The 20119-nt window shown below is 40.6% G+C and overlaps 1 protein-coding gene across 1 annotated transcript in view; it reads left to right on the top strand.

Annotated features, from left to right (window-relative positions):
• Positions 1-20119, top strand: part of LOC127547842 (hepatocyte nuclear factor 4-beta-like) — a 70221-nt gene that overhangs the window by 13838 nt on the left and 36264 nt on the right. The window contains exons 2-4 of the mRNA XM_051974914.1: positions 4937-5138; positions 11449-11543; positions 18466-18572. Coding sequence (XP_051830874.1) covers positions 4937-5138; positions 11449-11543; positions 18466-18572 — 404 coding nt within the window. The remainder of the gene's footprint in view (positions 1-4936; positions 5139-11448; positions 11544-18465; positions 18573-20119) is intronic.

Below are 20119 nucleotides of genomic sequence, written 5' to 3'. Positions count from 1 at the left end.
TGTGCATACCCTTTGATCCAGCAGTGTTTCTATTGGGCTTATATCCCAAAGAAATACTAAAGAAGGGAAAGGGACCTGTATGTGCCAAAATGTTTGTAGCAGCCCTGTTTGTAGTGGCCAGAAACTGGAAAATGAATGGATGCCCATCAATTGGAGAATGGCTGGGTAAATTGTGGTATATGAATGTTATGGAATATTATTGTTCTGTAAGAAATGACCAGCAGGATGAATACAGAGAGAACTGGCGAGACTTACATGAACTGATGCTAAGTGAAATGAGCAGAACCAGGAGATCATTATACACTTCGACAACGATATTGTATGAGGACATATTTTGATGGAAGTGGATTTCTTTGACAAAGAGACCTGAGTTTCAATTGATAAATGACGGACAAAAGCAGCTACACCCAAAGAAAGAACACTGGGAAACGAATGTGAACTATCTGCATTTTTGTTTTTCTTCCCAGGTTATTTCTCCCTTCTGAATCCAATTCTCCCTGTGCAACAAGAGAACTGTTCGGTTCTGCAAACATATATTGTATCTAGGATATACTGCAACATATCCAACATATAAAGGACTGCTTGCCATCTAGGGGAGGGGGTGGAGGGAGGGAGGGGAAAAAAATCGGAACAGAAACGAGTGTCAATATAAAGTAATTATTAAATAAAAAATTTAATAAAAAAAAAAGAACAAAAAAAAAATCATTCCCTCTCTCCCCTCCCAAAAAGGATAAAATGTAAACTTCTTAGTCTGGTTATTGAAGTCCTTCATAACTACCTTTTCAGCTTTTTTTCACTTTATTCTGATGGATGGGTCAAATGATGGATTCCAGTCAAACTCATCCTACCATCTCCTAACTTTATCCAGGTCATTGTCCTTGCCTAGAATATACTCACTCTAGAATATACCTAGAATACCGAAATTCTCTTTCTGCAAGGAACAACTCAAGTGCCACTTTCTCTATGAAGCCTTCCCCAACACCACTACCCATACACCCACACATCCAAATGAAAGTGTTTTCTCCCTCCCCTGAATTTTTTTTTCTTTCTCCTTTGCTTACATTATCTTCTACTTTGTAACATAACTGATACATGTGCATGGTAATGTAAGTTCCTAGAGGGAAGAATCTCTTGTTATTTTTCATCTTTGTCTTCCCAGTTGTGAATATTGTCTTCTGTGAGATTCTGAGATCCCCAAGAGAGGAATCATTTTTGATGTTTCTTTACTTTTCTCAATGTCTAGTTCACAAGAAACACTTAAATGCTTATTGGCTGACCCAGGCTTAATAGGTTGGTCTAATAAATATTTGTTGACTTTAATTGATGATCATCTCTGTAGTTCCTTCACCAAACAAGGTGCCTTGTACGGATAGGCAATATGCATTTATTAAGTACTTACTATATAGCAGGCACTGTGCTAAGTACTGGGGATAAAAGCAAAAAGAAAGATAATCCATGTACTCCTGAAGTTTACATTCTAATTCAAGGAGACAGCACATAAAAGGGGAGTCTGTGAAAAGGAAATTCAAGATCAAAAAGACTGATGAGCCCAAGTATTTAAGTCCTCAGAGAGGTTCCTAGGTGGTACAGTGGATAGAGTACCAGTCCTGAAATCAGGAGGACCTGACTTCAAATCTGGTCTCAGGCACTTAACGCTTCCTGGTTGTGTGACCCTGGGCAAGTCACTTAACCCCAATTACCACAGAAAAAAAGAGAGAGAGAGAGAGGTTACGGCAGGAGAGGGATGAAGCATGGCCAGCCAGGGTTCATTTCCCAAACGCAGGCCATTGGGAACAGTTGTACAGTACTGCATCCAAGATGTCCCACATGTAGGGAACTCCCAAGAGCAGTCTCTTATCCCTGAGGCAAAGAAGTGGTACCTGTCTTAGAAAGTTACCTGGAGAACTAGGAAGTTAAAGAACTTCCCTATGGTCGCACAACCAGTGTGCATCACAGGGACGAGTTGAACCCATCGTTGACTTTGAGACCAATTCTCCTCCACTCACCCATCTTTGACAGCTTCTTTGCCTTGTACTAGTAAGATGGGATAGGTACTACCAGGACTTCTTATAGTATAGTACTTCTCCCAGGAGAGAACTTCGCAGATGAAGAAACTTGACCAGTGCAAATTAGCATCCATCCCTGGCAACATAGTCTTAGAGACTCGCCCAGAGAAGAACCAGGAGACAAAAAGACACAGTCAGTGCAAGTCTCTGGCAGAATCCAAACTCTGGTCTTCCTTATTCTGAGGTCAGTTTCTATACCGAGTAATTATTTAATAAATAAGTGTTTGTTTAATTGAACTCTTAAAGCAACAGAGACTGAAGTACCTCTGTTTGGGTAGCACCTTTAAAGACCATCCAGGTCAATGGAAGTCTCTGTGCCATCACCTTTACCAGATGTTGGACCAAGTCTCCCGAGTTCCCGGCAATTGGGAGAGGTGCACAGGCAATTTTGGAGCTAAAATTAAAGCTGTGAATTTTGGCTTTTCCCCATTTTCATGGGGGAAGAGAAGTGAGTTTTTGTGGCACAGTTGGTTGGCAGGTTTCTTTGAGCCACAAGATCTGGGCTGTTTTTCCTGAATGGACACTGCTCTGTGCTTTATTAGAACAGAAGCCTCCAGGCCAGCAGAGGGTCTGCCTGAGGCGACACCCCAACAACGGGTCAGGTCAGTCCACTGGGACACTCAGTCAGTGGAACAACGAGCAGCTGAACTTTTCACTTTTTGGGAGAAGGCTCCAGACTCCCTTATGCCCAGTCAGAGGAGCCCCTGCAACTGCCTTATAGGTAACTTTCTAAGGCTGCTGACCTGTAACAACAAAAAAGGTTTCATCCTAAGGGAGAGAAGACAAGCCTCTCTGCTTCTTTCTCTTACTATAACAGGGACTGACTAACTCTTCTGTCACAGATGCTCAGAGGTCCCCTCCAAGGGACACACGGAGCCCATTGGGCAAAAGAAAATCCTCTTCGGTCAGTAGTTGGGCCACTGTGCTCTTCAGAGTTCTCAGAGATTAGTATCACTCATAAAAGGGAAGCAGTAAGATCAAGGTTGCCTTGACCAATAATTCCATTTTACAGATGAATAAGTAGAGGCCAGAGTAGGAGAAGGGACTGGACACAAGAGGAATCCAGAGAGGAAAACCTTTCTGCAAGGCCTGTGACCTTCTACTGTCTTTGATGATTTGAGAGGAAGAAACAAATCAGGAAGGATCTGTTTCAAATCTGTTTTGCTATGAGAAAAGGCTTGGTTTGCTGAAACCTGACTGGAAAAAAGAATATTCCCTAAATTTGAACAAACAGATTGGGAAGAAGCTGGATAGCCCAGTTGCTACCTATAACTTAAGAGGGAGAGACTCCTCCCCAGAGCCACAAAGCAGATTTGAAGTACTTGGCAGTTTTCTGGCTTTAAAAAATTGCTTGTCACTGAAAAAGCATAACATTTTCTCAGCATTCTGCCATGGGTGTCTATGTGCTAAAAGAGCTTTTGTTTTTTGCCTTTTTACTGCTTCAGCTGCCTGAAAATAGCAGAAAATCAGCTTTGCCCAAGAAGTTAATAGCAAAGGAACAGATTTGCCTAGCAGGAAACATGTGGTACAAACTGTTCTCTGAAGAAACCTAAAACATCAAGTACCACCACTGCCCTCTCCCCCCAACCAGCAAATGGGTTTCTATAAATGTATGTACTATCCCTCCTGTGGATACTGTGTACAGTGATGGGAGAGTAAAACTTGGGTTTCTTACTATATCTTTATTTTTTTTTATTATTAAAGTTATTGGTCAAGGCAACCTTGATCTTATTGCTTCCCTTTGATGAGAGATTTGCATACTAATCTCTGAGAACGCTGAAGAGCAAAACACATGCATGGATAATTTTTCAACACTGACCCTTGCAAAATCTTGCGTTCCAAATTTTCCCCTTTTTCCCCTTCCTCCCTCCCCTAGATGGCATGTAATCCAATTAACATGTTAAAATGTATGTTAAATCCAATATATTTATACATATTTAGGCAGTTATCTTGCTGCAAAATCAAAGTCAGATCAAAAAGGAAAAAAGAGAGAAAGAAAACAGAATGCCAGTGAACAACAGCAAAAAGAGTGAAAATGCTATGTTGTGGTCCACACTCAGTCCCCACAATCCTCTCTCTGGTGGAGATGGCTCTCTTGATCACAAGATCATTGGAACTGGTCTCAATCATCTCATTGGTGGAAAGTCTGACTATACCTTTAAATCTAAATTATTCTTGTTCTTGCCTTCTACTGAGTGCTATTTCTGCTCTTATCTCCTATTGGCTAAAGATTATTATTCCTGATTTTCCCTTATTGACAAATAAATGTTTCATGTTTAAGAGACAATGGTGTCACTGTGACTGATTTTATCTAAATGGGAAATACATCAATGGGGGGACAGTAACTACAATGGTTAGAAGTAGAAATGTTTCTCTCTGTGCATACACACCAGGATTGCTCTTGTATGCTTAGAGTGAAAGCAGGTGAGGGAGCCATTCCCAACCCCAAAAGAAATATAGGGCCTGAGTAGAATAAGGGTTTGGGGCCATGATCAATCTACCTATAGGCAATTTATGGGGCTATAATTTGGTCATAATATACAACTGGATTTAATTCTTTGTGCAATAGGGAGCCACAGAAGGCTTGGGAGGAGGCTAATGCTTCAATCAGGAGTACATACTGAAAAGGGGCTTCTGCTAATATGCACAAACTACATTGACTTTTGTAGTTTACTCTCAGGGAACTCCAGGATTCTAAGTTTCTTTCTCTGAAGAGTTAACTGGAATGGGGAACTCTGTTGGAGAAAAGAGGCCGTGTTATTTTTAAGGAACAAAGTCTAGCTGGGTAAACAGGACCCGAAGGGATGGCTGCTGGTACTTGGATTTCAATTCCTCCTTTTCATTCTTCCTCCTTCTTCTTCATTTTAAAGGACACAGAGATTCAGGTCTAGGCCCCCCAGAGGTCACATCACCAGAATCCAGCCAGGCCAGCTTGCTGACTAATGGAATTAATTCTCTGTGTTCCATCTGTGGCGATCGTGCTACAGGCAAACACTATGGTGCCTCCAGCTGTGATGGGTGCAAAGGATTCTTCCGGAGGAGTGTCCGCAAGAACCACGTCTATTCTTGCAGGTACTGACAATAGTATCATAGACGCTTCAAGTTGAAAGGAATCTTAGAAACTATCTAGTCCCACTTGCCACCCCCTGCAGGAACTGCCCCGGCAGACAGTTTTCCAGCCTCTTCTTAAACAACGCCATAATTCTGTTAACAAGGTCTTCCTTTAATTGAACTAAAATTAAATGTGAGCTTCTTGACCATACATTTGCCTGTTTTTGAATTTCCAGCACTTAATATAGCGCTTAATAAATGCTTGTTGACTGACTGATTGAAATCTACCTTCTTACAATTTCCCCCTCCACCTCCCTCATACTTCCATTGATCCCAGTTCTCTACAATCACTTGCCAAATCTTGTCATTTCTACCTTCAAGATATCTCTTGCATGTTCTCCCTTCTCTCCAGTTATACAACTGCCCCTTTACTGCAGGTTTTCATCATCTCCCTCCTCGGTTATTATAGCAGCCTCTAATTGGTCTTCATGCCTCAGATTTCTCCCCACTCCAATCTATCCTATAATTTTCCTTATGCACTGTTCTCATCCTATGACTCCCCTGCTCAATCAATTAGCTTCCTATTGCATTTGTAGTAAAATGCAAACTCCTCTGTCTGACTGATCAGGTGGGAGGGGCCTGGGAAGATGAATCACAGCTGCCCCTTGGAGAATGCCTTAACAAACAATCTGTTTCCTCCTTTAAGAGAAAAGATTAAGCAAAGAATTTACTTAACTATTTGGGCTGGGTTCATACAGTGCCACAAAAATCAACATTTTGGACAAAGATTTTGTTGTTCTGGGAATGAATTAATGTATAAAGAAAAGCATTTATTAAGCACTTACTATGTGCAAAGAATTGTGCTGGGAGCTGGGGATACAAATTGAAAAAGAATACAATCCTTCCTCTCAAGGAGTTCACATTTTGATGGGGGATATAATACAAATGGAAGGTTGCAGCTTAAAGTCAGATGGAAAAATCCTATGGTCCTTAGGATGGAAGGACAAGAAACATAGTAATGTCTCTTCTTCAATGTCATTTCCAATGATGAAAATGATATCACTTTCTGCAGTGTCAAGGGGAGGAGAGAACAGGAGAGGGGCAAAAATGCTTTTTTTCTGGCTCTTTAGAGGCTGTGGCTGCAGTATCTGCAGGAGCAGTCGCCAGTCTATGTTGCCATGGAGATTGTTTCCCAGGATGTTGGCCATGGCACTGGACTATAAGCATGATTATTCCTCCATCAGGGTCTAAAGAGCTGGTAGTCAAGGAGGTGATGGTGGTTGGTCTTGCCTGGCACATGTTGCTGCCTCCTGTCTCCCCTTGCGTGAGCCCAGCTGTTTCAGCTTGGCTGACTTGCCTGCCACATGAGTGACGGTTGGTTGTCAGGCAGTGAGTACAGCTGACCCACTCTCTGCAAAAATTTCTTGCCCAGATGATGGCCATGAGGACTGGTCTGGAAGAAGGATTGGTGGTCTGGGATAAGAAGGTGGTGGGAGTTAGCGGTGTATTGCCAATCCTAGGACTTCCTGTGCTTGTTTTCCTGTTGAGAGCAGATAGACAGTAATTGTTGCTGGCAATGATGAGGAAGGGTCCCTTCTCCATGATGATTTCTCCCCAATGATGGCTGTTGAACTGAGTGAAACAGGTCTGCTTCATTGATTACTGAAGTCTTTGACTGTGTGGATCACCACAAAATGTGACAAGTCCTCAACTGATGTGAGTGACAGATCATCTTATTTGTCTCCTGAGAAATCTCTATGCAAATCAACATGCAACAGAACTGAACATGGATCGACTAAATTGTTTTAAGATTGGGAAAGGAGCACGACAAGGCTTATTTATTTATTTAACTTATTTTATTATTATTCACCTTATTTATTTAACTTAAAGGCAGAGTACATCATGTGAAATGTCAGATTGAATGAATCAAAAGCTGATGTTGAAATTGCTGGAGAAATATCAACAGTTTCAGATATGCAGACAATACCTCCCTGGAAGCAGAAAGTAAAGAGGAATTAAGAAGTCTCTTAATGACAGTAAAAGAGGAGTATAAAAACTGACTTGAAGCTCAACATCAAAAGAACTGAGATCTTGGAAACTGGTCCTCTCGCTTCCTGATAAATAGAGAAAAAATGAAAGCAATGTCAGATTTTATATTCTTGGGCTCAAAGATCACTGCAGATAGCAATTGCTGTCATGAAATTAAAAGATATTGCTCCTTGGAAGGGAAGTAATAGCAAATCTGGATAGTGTACCAAAAAGCAGAAAAATCACCTTGTCATCAAGGTTTGTATTGTTAAAACTAAGGGTTTTTTTTTTTCCAATAGTAATGTATAGCTGTGAGAGCTGGACTATTAGTAAAGCTGAGTGCCACAGAAGCAACACTTCCAATTGTGGTACTGGAGAAGTCATTTGAGAATTCCTTGGACAGCAAGGAGAACAAATGAGTCAATATTTAAAGAAATTAATTTAGGCTATTCACAGGCATGGTGGATAGAGTACAAGTCTTAAGTCAGGAATATTTAAGTTCAAATCTGGCCTCAGATACTTCCAGCTTGACCCTAGGCATGTCACTTAACCCTGTCTGCCTCAGTTTCCTCACCTGTAAAATAAGGTGGATAAAGGAAATGGCAAACTGCTTTCTTTGCCAAGAAAATCCCAAAAAGGATATTGAAGGATTGGACCCCACTGAAAATGGTATCACCCCAATTTAATGTAAGCTTGTTGAGGGAAAAGACTTGTTTTTTATTTTTGTGACCCCAGTCCATATCTCATAATAAGTGTTTCACAGACAGCATCATATAGTGGATCGAGTATGAAGCTTGGAGTCAGGAGGCACTAAATTCAAATCCTACCTTTGAGAATTTGTGATTTGTATGGCTGTGGGCAATAAACCAACAAATATTAAGCACCTTCTGTGTGCTAGGCACTCTGCTAGTGGATACATGTATAAAGAATGCAATAATTCCTTCTCACAAAGAGCTCATATTCCAATAAGGGAGACATATGTGTGTGTACGTAATGCATCTATACATATAGCATAGATACAAAATTAATAAATCCAAATATATACAAAATAGCCAAATACAATTCAGGAGGGAAGGGAGGCTTCATACAGAAAATGGTGCTCAAGATAGAAGGGAAGCTTGAAAAGAAGAAAAAGACTATATGAAGTAAGGGGAATGAAGGAATGCATTTCAGGTATGTAGGAAAGCCAGGACAAAGACACAGATGAGAGATCAAGGGTCATGTGTGAAGATCATAGAGAAGATCATTTGTTTGGATCAGAGTAAAAGAAGGGGAGTAATGACTAACGAAGCTATAAAAATAAATAGCTAGGAGCTTTGTTGTTTAGTACTATAAAATCTAGATAAAGATTATAATTTATTATGGAAGTAATAGGAAAGCAATGGAGTTGACTAAGTATGGAGGTGGCATAATGGGAGCAACATTTTAGGCAAATTATGTGACAGTAGTATGTAGCATGGACTGAACTGAGGAGATACTTGAGGCAGGAAGGTCAAGAAGAAAGATGATGACTTAAACTAATAAAATGGCTGTGAACGTGATAAAATGGGATGGGATACAAGAGATCTGGTGAATATAAATGACAAGATTTGGTAACTGACTAGAGAGAAGTGACATATGTTTAAAACAGAATTTATCAATTTATCCTTCCCCCCCCAAAAAAAAACCCTTCCGGGGCAACTAGGTGGCGCAGTGGATAGAGCACCACCCCTGAATTCAGGAGGACCTGAGTTCAAACATGGCCTCAGACACTTAATACTTCCTAGCTGTGTGATCCTGGGCAAGTCACTTAACCCCAATTGCCTCAGAGGAAAAAAAAAAAAAAAACAACCCTTCCTTTCTTTTAATCTTTCTTATTTCTGTTAAAGGTACCACCCAACTTCAGTGTTATTCTGGGCTTCTCATAATCCCCCCAAGTCTCTACCCTGAGCTTCAGATCTACATCACTCATTGGTGGACTGGATATTTCAAACTGGAAATCCCAGAAACATCTTGCACAACTGGCCCTTCTGAGCTCCACATCTCCTGGAAATCTACCAAAGCTCATATTTGTTGCTTCTATGACATTATCTATCCATCTCATCCTCTGCCTCCCCTTCGCCTTTTGTTTTCAATATTACCCAACGACAGGATCTTTTCCAGTGTGGCCAAAGTATTTAAGTTTCAGCTTCAGTATTTGTCTTTCCAATAAGTAGCCTGAATTAATTTCTTTAAGTATTTATTGTTTTGATCCCTTGCTGTCCAATGGAATTCTCAAAAGTTTTCTCCAGCACCATGATCCAAAGGGTAAGAGACAGGTCTATTATCATCTCCATATCAGAAAACTAAGGCACAGTGAGTTAGTATGATTTGTTTAGTGTCACACATTTGGGAAGTACCCAAAGTGGGATTTGAAATCAGATATTTCTGATGCTGCTTCCAGAACCCTATCGATTTTCCCACCTGGTGTGCCTATTCAACAAGTTCTAGTGGTTTTTCCAGGATAAAATATAAAATTCTCTATTTGGACATTCAAAGTTCTTCCCAATCTGTTCCAATCTTACCTTTCTAGCATTATTACCCAACATGTATCTTATCACACTCTACCCTCTAGCCAATTTTTTTTTTCTTTTTTTGCAGAGGCAATTGGGGTTAAGTGACTTGCCTAGGGTCATAGAGCCATGACATGTTAAGTGTCTGAGATCAGATTTGAACTCAGGTCCTCCTACTTCAGGGCTGGTGCTCTATCCACTGCACCACCTAGCTGCCCTCCAAATTTATTTTCTTAACAATTCATTAGGTATGCCTTCATCTCCCAGATCAGTGCCTTTTCATCTTATGTCCCTTTTGTCTGAAATACCCTTCCTCCTTATTTTTAGAAATTTTAGTTTCCTTTAATACTCAATTAAGGCAACACATTCTATATAAGGTCTTTCTTGAATCCTGACCCTCTAAGATTTTTTTGACCTTGCACATAGTTTATAATATATGTGTATATTTATTCATTTATTTCCCCTTCAAAGCACCTCCAAAAGAATGCGATTTCATTTTTGTTTTTCTTCCCTGGTTATTTCTACCTTCTGAATCCAATTCTCCCTGTGCAACAAGAGAACTGTTTGGTTCTGCACATATATATTATATCTAGGATATACTGTAACCTATTTAACATGTATAGGACTGCTTGCCATCTGGGGGAGGGGGTGGAGGGAGGGAAGGGAAAAAATCGGAACAGAAGAGAGTGCAAAGGATAATGTTGTAAAAAATTATCCTGGCATGAGTTCTGTCAATGAAAAGTTATTTTAAAAAAATAAATTAAAAAAAATTTTTTTAAAGAATGCAATTTCCTTGAGAACAAGGACTGTCCCTTTTGCCTTTGTACCCCTAGTGTCTGGCACATTGTGGGTCCAAATACTTCATTTGGAAGAGGAAGAACATTAGAGTCAGTTAAAGAAGTGATTGTGCAAGTCAACATCAGAACCCAGTCTTGAATTCAGATCTCTTGCTTCTCCTTTGTTCATTTTGCCTCTCCTTTGACTCCTCTATATCCCTGAAAAAAATCCATACTTTTTGCTTAAAATCCTTAGCTTCCTTCAAGATTCAACTGTTTCACCTCCTAGAAAAACCCCTGGTTACTAGGGTTCTCTCTCCTTCCTTAAGTTAGCATATATATTTTTCTGTTTACATGTTGTATATGGGCACACTCATGCACGAGCATGTGTGTGTTCTGGAACACATGCACCCCAAAAAAATGTCTTTTAAAAGCAGAGTATATCTCCTCCCCCTCCTACCACATACATCAACCTGTCAATATGTTGGTCTTATCAAAGGCAAATTCTATGGTCTGAGAGAGTTGTATAAGACTCAGAGAAAGTAGGACCTGCCCGTTGACTGACAGCCAGCTGCTCCACATACCAAAGGCATGACCAAAACTTAGGTTTTGTTGACTTGAAATCCAACATTCCATCCAATACACTATGTTGATTCTTTAGTAATAGTAGGCACTTAATAAATGTTGGTTGAATTCAATTGACTTACAAGTGCATACAAAACATAGGAAATAAATGCTTAGAACACAGTAGACAGAGCACAAGACTTAGAATATGGAAGACCCAAGTTCAGATATATACCTCAATTTTGTCATCTGCAAAATGGGGATAATATCTTCAAGGCTCTGAGAACCGGAAATCCAAAGTTCCTGCTCCCAGGAACAAGTCAAGCTTCCTAGTCCTTGTGGTTGTGAGGAAAGAGATCTTGGAAAACAGTCTGCCCAGCCTGCAGAAGCCCCCACAAGGAAAATTAATAACTTTCTCCTCTTTCTCTTTAGGTTTAACAGACAATGTGTAATTGATAAAGACAAGAGGAATCAATGCAGGTATTGTCGATTGAGGAAATGTTTTAGAGCGGGAATGAAGAAAGAAGGTGAGTCCAGAATTCAGTTCTTCCCATTTCCCATGTGTTATGATGTCCGAGATCCTAACGCTGCTTAAATTGCACTTGAAATTCAATGTTTACCTAGGCTCTAGATGGATTTTTCCCCTCGTTTTGCTGTGGCATCCTCAGTTCCTATCCTAGTAGTCTTGCACATACCAGTTTCAGGCACTTGATAATTGTTTATTGACATAACATTGATATTCTAGAGCTTGAAAGGACTTCAATGAGCGTACTTCCCGTTCATTTTACAGGTGGGGAAATTGAGGCTCAGCATGGCTGAGGGTCTTGCCCATGGCTAGCACATTAGTAAGCAAATCCCATAGAAGTGGGATTTGAACACGGGTCCTTTTACTCCACAAGCCATCGTTCTTTCCATTGATAGATTAGTTTGGACCAAAGACTATTTTAACAGGGTCATAACAGAAGGAAGGTGTGGATGAGACATACATTGTGGAGAAAGAATCCATCCAGCTCGGCAAATGGAATTTGGAAAATGAAGGAGGAGGATAGTTCAGGGCTTGAAGGGTGGGTGACTCATTCAGTGATGGTACCATGCAAAGATGATAATGAAGGAAAGGAAAGAGAAGGGGGCTTTGGTCTTCATGACTCACTGGTGTGTTGTGTCAAATCCACTGTTTGGAAACAATCAGCAAGGGTCCTGGGGGAATTTTTTGAGGCTGGGAAGGGAGGAGGAGCAAGCAGGCTGTTGAGAAATATGTAGGTTGTGGAAAAACAGCAAATGTGGCAGTGGGAACAAGAGAATGTTGGCCTGGAAAGAAAAGATGCTTAGGTTGGTGTTTCCTGACTGGTGCCTCATGGCAAGGCCACAGGCAACTACAGACTCATCCATGGCCCACAGTAAATGGGCATTCAGCAGTTCCAGCTGAGTCCCAGACAGGGCTAAGCCACAACAAAGTAGTAAAGGAGACCAAGACTGAAGTTCCCAGAATCCTCTTTCCCCCCCAATTGTACCCCTCCTTAACATCTCTCTCTCTCTTTTTCCCTATTCCCTAAACCAAAACCAAAACAAAACCTCAAAGATCTGGGATCAGCTCTTTCTCTTTCAGAGTGAATTTAAACCAGTGACACCTTTCTGAAAGGGTAACTTCGGTTACAGCCTCATCTCTACTTAGGGAAGAGAGGAGCTGTTCTCTGTTAAAAGCCATAGGCATTTGTAAGTCAGACACTCTTAGATTCTAGGAATAACATAATAAAATGGCTCCATTTCAAACAGCTTATCTTCCTGTGGGCTTATAATACATCCACAGATAAGAAAATATAAATAGGACAGCAGGGAGAAGTAGAATGAGTGGAGATGTGAGCATATCCCCATGCATGGATTATGGAGAAGTTATAGTCAAACTGAAGAATATCTGAAACAAAGAGATTTGTTCCTCACCAGGTGAGAGATAACTTTGAACCCACACCAAAGAGGTAGCCCCACCTGCTTAATCAATGGGTTTCAGGGTGAAAACAGAGGCTCTCTTTCCATCATGGTCCAGCCTCTATCCCTGGGCGTCCCTACTCCATTCCTAGCTTTCTCTTTCTGGGGTACACTTAGAGATACACGGTTTATTTTCTTTTCCCCTAGATGGCTTGATTTGACTCTTTGCACCCTCGTCTTCCTCTCCCCTTTATCCTATTTCTGCCCCATCTTTCAAGCCCCCCCTCAAGCCCAGCCTCCTTCAGGAAATCTCCAGTCTTCACTCCTGTTTCCCTTTTCTCAACCCTTCCCACATGTCTTTTCTGTCCTGCTCAGTCCATCAGTTACATGGTAGCTCGTAGCTCTATAGCATCTGAAGGTTTATTTTCTTGACAACAGCCTTGTGAGGTAGAAAGGACAAATCCATTTTATAGGCAAGTACAATGAAGCTCAGAAATAAAGTGATTGCACAGTCAGGGAATTTCAGAGCCATGAGTCCCTTTTAGGGTCACCTGATCATGGTCACACAGATTTAGGGTTGAAAGGGACCCTCATGTTGACCAGTCCCTTCATTTTACAGATGAGGAAATCTGAGCATAAACAACTAATCCATGCTAGCCAGCTAGTTGCAGATGATAAGATAATCACAGAGCCAAGACATGTGCTAACTTTCTCTGACTTTAGATCCATCCCTCTCTGGTGTAAGAAGTGGGCTCAGCTCCGTCTTTGTTGTCTCCTGGCAATTCCTTCCCTTGAAATCTTGTAGATCTTATCATCTCAGTAGGGTCAAAGGCCCCCACAAATCTGCGTCAGCTCTCGGGCCATCATGAGAATGAGGAAATGCTTGGCTGCCGTGCTCAGTGCCCATGTGCACAGTTCAGTGTTGAGAAGCTTGGTGCTTGGAAATGATGAGGCTAAAGTGATTGGAGCCTTTTAGGAGATCGCCCCAGATTTGTTGTTGTCGAGTCCTTTTTCGGTTATAGCTGATTGCCAGTGACTCCATTTGGAGGTTTTTTGGCAGAGATATTGGAGTGGTTTGCCAGTTCCTTCTCCAGCTCATTTGATAACGGAGGGAACTGAAGCAAAGTAGATGAAGTGACTTGCTCAGGGTCACATAAGCAGTCAATGTCTGAGGCCAGATTTGAACTCACAAAAATGAGTTTGCCCGACGCCAGGTTGGGTGTTCCATCCACTGTGCTACCCAGCTGCCCTAATAACCTCTTCTAACCACACAGAGACAGAGACAGAGACAGAGAGATGGAGAGATGGAGAGAAGGGGAGAGAAGGAGAGAGAGAGAAACTCAGACAGAAAAAAAGAAAGTCACAGAGAGAGAGAAAGAGACAGAGTGACAGAGACAGAGAGAAAGAGAGAGAAGAAAAATAAGAGGAGGAGCAGGAAGAAGAGGAGAAGGGAGAGGAGGAGGAGGAGGGAGAGAAGAAAGAAGGGAGGAAGGGAGATCTGTTATTCCTTTGGGGCTTATCCTTGTCCTCTGCATTACCTTTGCCTGTGTCTATTAAAGGTCTTAGAAGGGTCCTCCAGGGTGTACAAGGAAAGGTAACAATAGACCATCAGAACTGACAGGGAGCTAGACATCTGGGATTCAGAGACACTGACTTGAAAATATGAGTTCCCTTCTCGGGCTGACATTCCCCAGGTTGGTGCTCATTGCAGTCCCTCCATGCTTTCTCATCCTGTGTGATTCTTGTCCATATTTACCTTACATAATATAAAGCTTCCTCTTAGAGGAAGCCAGGTAGCTTAGTGGACAGAGCGCCCTGTCTGCAGTCAGGAAGACCTGAGCTTGATTCTAACTCCATTCTTAGTGAGTGTGTGACCCTGGCCACATCCCTTTAACCTCTGTTTGCCTCAGTTTCCTTATCTGTAAAATGGGGGTAAGACTAGTACCTACCTTCCAGGACAATTGTAAGAATCAAATGAAATAGGATCTGGTGGCATAGTAAGTACTATATTAATGTTTTTATTATTATTACTATATGACAAATATGAGGAAATGTTTTGCAAGACCTTATGTCTTAATACCCCTTAGAGTATACATGCAGGAGCTTTACATGAAAAAGATCAATAAATTTGGAATCAAAAGACTTAAAAAAATCCCTGGATTTGAGTCTTGCCTTGAGCTTTAAGTGAAATATAAAGTGTTTCTTCTAGCATATGTATAAAAAAATTTTCTGAAATTTTCTTATTTAGAAGGTTTCTCTGATATGGATTATTGAGTTCCTTTTTTCCTCTAACTAGATTATAAATCCCATGAGACCAGGATGATGTCATATATGACTTCCCAGTATATGTGTATCTCCCAGAAGAATGTCAGTTTTGTGAGGGTTGAGATTATTTCATTTCTTCCTCTATGTCCCCAGTGGCTAGCCCACGGTAGGGGCTTAATAGATGTTTGTTGAATTCAATTAAATAGGCATTTGATTAATATTCATTGTTGATGAAGGGAAGAAAGACCCAGTTTTCTCTTTAAAGAAACTAACAATCTGGGGCAGCTAAGTGGAGCAGTGGATAAAGCACCAGCCTTCAAGTCAGGAGGACCTGAGTTCAAATCAGACACTTAACACTTCCTAGCTGTATGACCCTGGGCAAGTCACTTAATCCCAACTGCCTTAGCAAAAAAAAAAAAAAAAGAAAGAAAGAAAAAGAAAAAGAAACTAACAATCTCTTTGGAAAGAGAATTTGTGTACACTAATGCCGTATTTTGCCTTGTTTAATAACTAAGTGCTAAGCCAAGTTCTAGATATAAACTCAAAAGAGGCAGAATGGGCTGATAGAATTAGGAGAGGGCTTCTCAAAGGGTAGGACTCAAGCTCAGTCCTCCAAAATAGAATGAATTTGGTTAAAAAGAGATGGGAATGGGAAAGGGATTACAGGTATAGATTATAGTGGAAGCAAAGCGGGAAAGTGGGAAGAAAATTTGACATCTCTTTTATAAACAGCATGTGACTAATCTCAATGGAATGGAGAATTTGTGCAGAAAAGTCCTTGGAACATAAGGCCAGAAGACCAGAACCAGATTGGGAAAAGCCATTTATGGCATGTTAAAGAAAGTGGATTTTATCCCAAAGGCAACAGGGAGCTATTAAAAGGTTTTGAACAAAATCAGAGTGGTGATTTAATGCAGATAGCAGGGCCAAGGATGGACGAGGCAGAGATTGGAAGCCGGGGTTCCAGTTAGGAAGCTTTAGCAATGGTATAAAAATATAAGAATAAGAGCAACGGTGACGAGAATGGATGGAAGATAGCAATGGAACTGAAATTGTAGGAAATGGAAGAAGAAAATCATCCTGGCTCAGCGATGTGCTCTAGGAGGAGATAAAGGAGAGAGGAAAGTCAAAAGTGGCTGAGTGGCTAGGAATGTTTGGTACCGTCTATAAATAACAAGAAAGCAGCAGGGACAAGTTTTGGAGGGAAGATCATAGAGATATCTCAACCCCTTCATTCAGCCCAGAGAGAAATGATTTCCCCCCAAAATATCACAGCAAGGACTTAGCTGAAGCTGGAGAGATGTTAAGTTCAGTTACAGTGCCTGGAAGGGACCATTTTGGGGAAAGACTGTTGAGAAATAAGATGAACCAGTCAAGCCTTCGGCAATGGGGACACCAAATGTCAGGTGCAATGTCGGGGTGGACATTTAAGAGGGAGACAATCCTTCAACCACAAAGCCAAGATCGGAGGGAGGGCTGACCTCTGCTCTACTTAGGAACATAATAAATATTGCAGCATTAGAGGATGCGAAATTTGCCTGGTTTTCATGGTGGGTGAATCATTAACAACTTTGTTCAGGCCCTAGCTTGACTTCTGAGGAAACTGTAGAGATCATGGGGGAAAACAGTCACCTTGAGAGGGTTGAAGCAATCCCATAGCGGCAATTAACCTTATCAGAGTATGTGCCGTAGAAACAGTTTGGAAATTTAAGATAAGTTGGGAAATCTTGAGATGGTTCCTTTTAAAGAAATATTAATAATGTTTATCATCACTTTTTTATAGCCAGACATGACCAACACCCACCCTTATTCCCTGATAAAGTAGAGCAAGAAATTGCCATGCAATCCCTAGCAAGGTACTTTACTGGCCAATTCCAGGGCCCAACCCAACCCTTCCCTCCTTGGTGAAGTCTCCACTGACCACCCTAGATCTCCCTGCTTTGGATCTTCTAACACTTAACTGTTTGCCTGGTGTTCTGAGGAGTGGGAGGAGACTGCAGCAAGAAGAACTGGATTTGAGGCTTGGTCCTAATTATGAATTGTGTTTTCATCAGCAAATCACTTAACTTTACTGGAACTTGGCTTTCTGAGACACTATGGTGAAGGCGGAAAGAGTCTTGAACTTGCAGCTGGAGGAGACCTGGGCTCTGAAATTGCCTCTAATATTATTTACTTTGGCGGGTCAACCTAACCCGTTTTAGTCTTGGTTTGCTTATCTATAAAACAAAACAGCTAATAGAGTGCTTATCACACATCAAGCTCTTTACAAACATTTGATCCTGTCAGCAACCCTGGGAAGGAGATGCTGTCATTATGCCCATTTTACAAATGAGGAAACTGAGGCAGGCATGGATCAAGTGACCTCCACAGGGTCACAATCTAGTAAGAATCTGAGGTTTTCTTAACTCTAGACCCACTGAATCACTTAGCTAGGTATGAAATCTCTAATGCTTCACAAAATTATTGTGAGGATCTGATGAGATTACAGATGACAGAAATGTAGATTTAAATGTAGATTAAAACTTCAAAAGGCTAGAATCTAATCTAATATTCTTAGTTTATCATCTGAAAAATGAAAATAATACTTGTTCTCCCTATTTCTTAGGGTTGTTGTGAAGCAAATGCTTTAATTATAAATCTCTATAGAAACATGGATTTATTGTTATTATTATCATCATCATCAAACTGTACCTTGCAGCCTTATTCAACCCTGATGTGTGTGTGTGTGTGTGTGTGTGTGTGTGTGTGTGTGTAAAACATAAAGTGCTTTGGATTTTTCACCAACAAATGTTGGGTCTGCCCTTCACTAATTACATAATTGTCTTGGTTTCATACAATAGCCGATACAAAAGGATTGGACCCTTCCCATGCTATCCCTGTGACCCTTTCTCTCAATTTATACAATGAAACTATAGAATTCTAAAGCTTGTGAAAGGGGGTTGAGAGATCACTTGATGTGACTTGCCTTTTGACAAATGAGGAAACTGAGACCAAGAGAAAGTCACTTGTTTAGGGTCTCCCCACCCAGTCTTATTTAGTATTATTTTTTTTTTTTTGCAGCAGACACATTTTCCCATATTTTTTTGTATCCAGAGCTAATCTCAATGCTTACACACGATTACTGCTCGATAGATCGTTGTTGGTGGGTTGATTGTCTGTTTAGTAGATTCAGTCAGTAGCTGGGCAGCTGTCATGGATCAGGGATGATTTCACATGAGCCCAGCTTATGCTCAGTTGACTGTGTGTATCTCCTTCTCAAAGCTGTACAGAATGAGCGAGATCGGATAAGTATTCGCAGGAACAGCTATGAAGACAATGGGTCCCTGTCGATTGCCATCCTGACCCAGGCAGAAGTGATGGCAACCCAGGTAGGAGAATGCTTTTATTATTGTTCCTTCTCAATCTTGGATTTCAAATTTGATAATTGTTGAGGTAGAAGAGAGAGAAAAAGAGAAAGAAGAGGGGGAGAAATAAGAGGAAGAAGGAAATGAGGAGGAGGAAGAGGAAGAGGAGGAGGAAGAGGAAGAAGAAGAGGAAGGAAGGAACTCCCTATTCTCTTAGATTCTGGATACTGAGGATCTAAGGATTTTCTAGATATCTCTAAAGAAAGACTACCAATGCTACTTAGCATCCATCCTGGACTCTTCATTGAGTCTCACCTGCAGAAGGTGGAGAGTCTCCGCAGGGACTATGATTATCAGGTGTTACTTATCATTTTAAGACAGATGATAAACTTGATGATGGAAAGGACTTTATAGGACACATAGGGGAGTATTTAATGGCACCTGGAATCAATTTAAACTGACGCTTGAGAGTAAATTATTAAAATTTCAGCACTAGCATCTACATCTCGGAAATTGGCAAACATCTCAAATGGGGTCCAATTTATTGTTTTGTTGATTGTTTAGGTTTAAGAAAATGATGGAGAAAATAATAATTTAAGATTAAACTTCTAAATTTATCATTACTTTAAACTTTAAAATGTATCATGTATACTTTTTCCCCAAAAGATCTGGTTGTTAAACATTTACTAGCATACCTTTTTCTTTTCCTCTCATAGATAGCTACATTCTCTGTCCTTCAGCTCAGTCCCCAAAATATGAGCCACCCCTGCTCACATTTTGGATGGGTCTTTTTTTTTGTAAGATACTTTCACATCTAAGACCTTTTCTGGCTTTCACAAGAACAGTGAGAGGGCAGTGATTATTAGCTCCATTTTTCTCCTTATAACTAACATTTACATTGCATTTTGAGGACCTAAGATCTGTTTGGAAAAGATGGAATCAGAGAATACCTAATTAGGAAATCATAGTTCATTTACTCCAACACATACTGAAATTAGAATCCCCTTCCAGCATTTTTGATAAATGGTCATCCAATTTTTGTTTGAAAATATCAACTATCCCTTGAGGAAGCCCATTCCTCTTTGGATACCTCTAATGATATAGATAGTTTTTGTACATTAAATAAAAATATATCCATGATTTCTACCCACTGCTCCTACTTCTAAGTTCAATCTCTTCTTCATACAATCATCTCTTAACATAGTTGAAAATAATCATCATTTCCAGATTCCCCACCTCCTTTCTTTCAACAATCCCAAATATGGCCTGATCTCAAAGTCCCCAAGATTCCTTATGAATGTTTTCTAGAGCTAATTAATCATCCTCCTAGAGTATGGGTGGACAAAATAGAATACAATAATGCAAATGTGATCTGACTATAGCAGATTCCAATATCACCATTCCTTCTTTTGGCCTCCACTCTACCTCTATTCTTGCAGCCCAATACCCCATTAGCTTTTTTGGCTCCTATAACCCACTGTTGATTATTATTGACCCCAAAGTCTCCTGAAGCTTTTTCAAGTCTTTTTCAGACAAACTGCTGCCTCCCTTTCTCCTTCACTTTTTACTTA

Source organism: Antechinus flavipes, chromosome 2, assembly GCF_016432865.1.
Source record: "Antechinus flavipes isolate AdamAnt ecotype Samford, QLD, Australia chromosome 2, AdamAnt_v2, whole genome shotgun sequence".
In the NCBI taxonomy this organism is placed as follows: Eukaryota; Metazoa; Chordata; class Mammalia; order Dasyuromorphia; family Dasyuridae; genus Antechinus; species Antechinus flavipes.
This window is presented reverse-complemented; position numbering and strand designations above follow the sequence as displayed.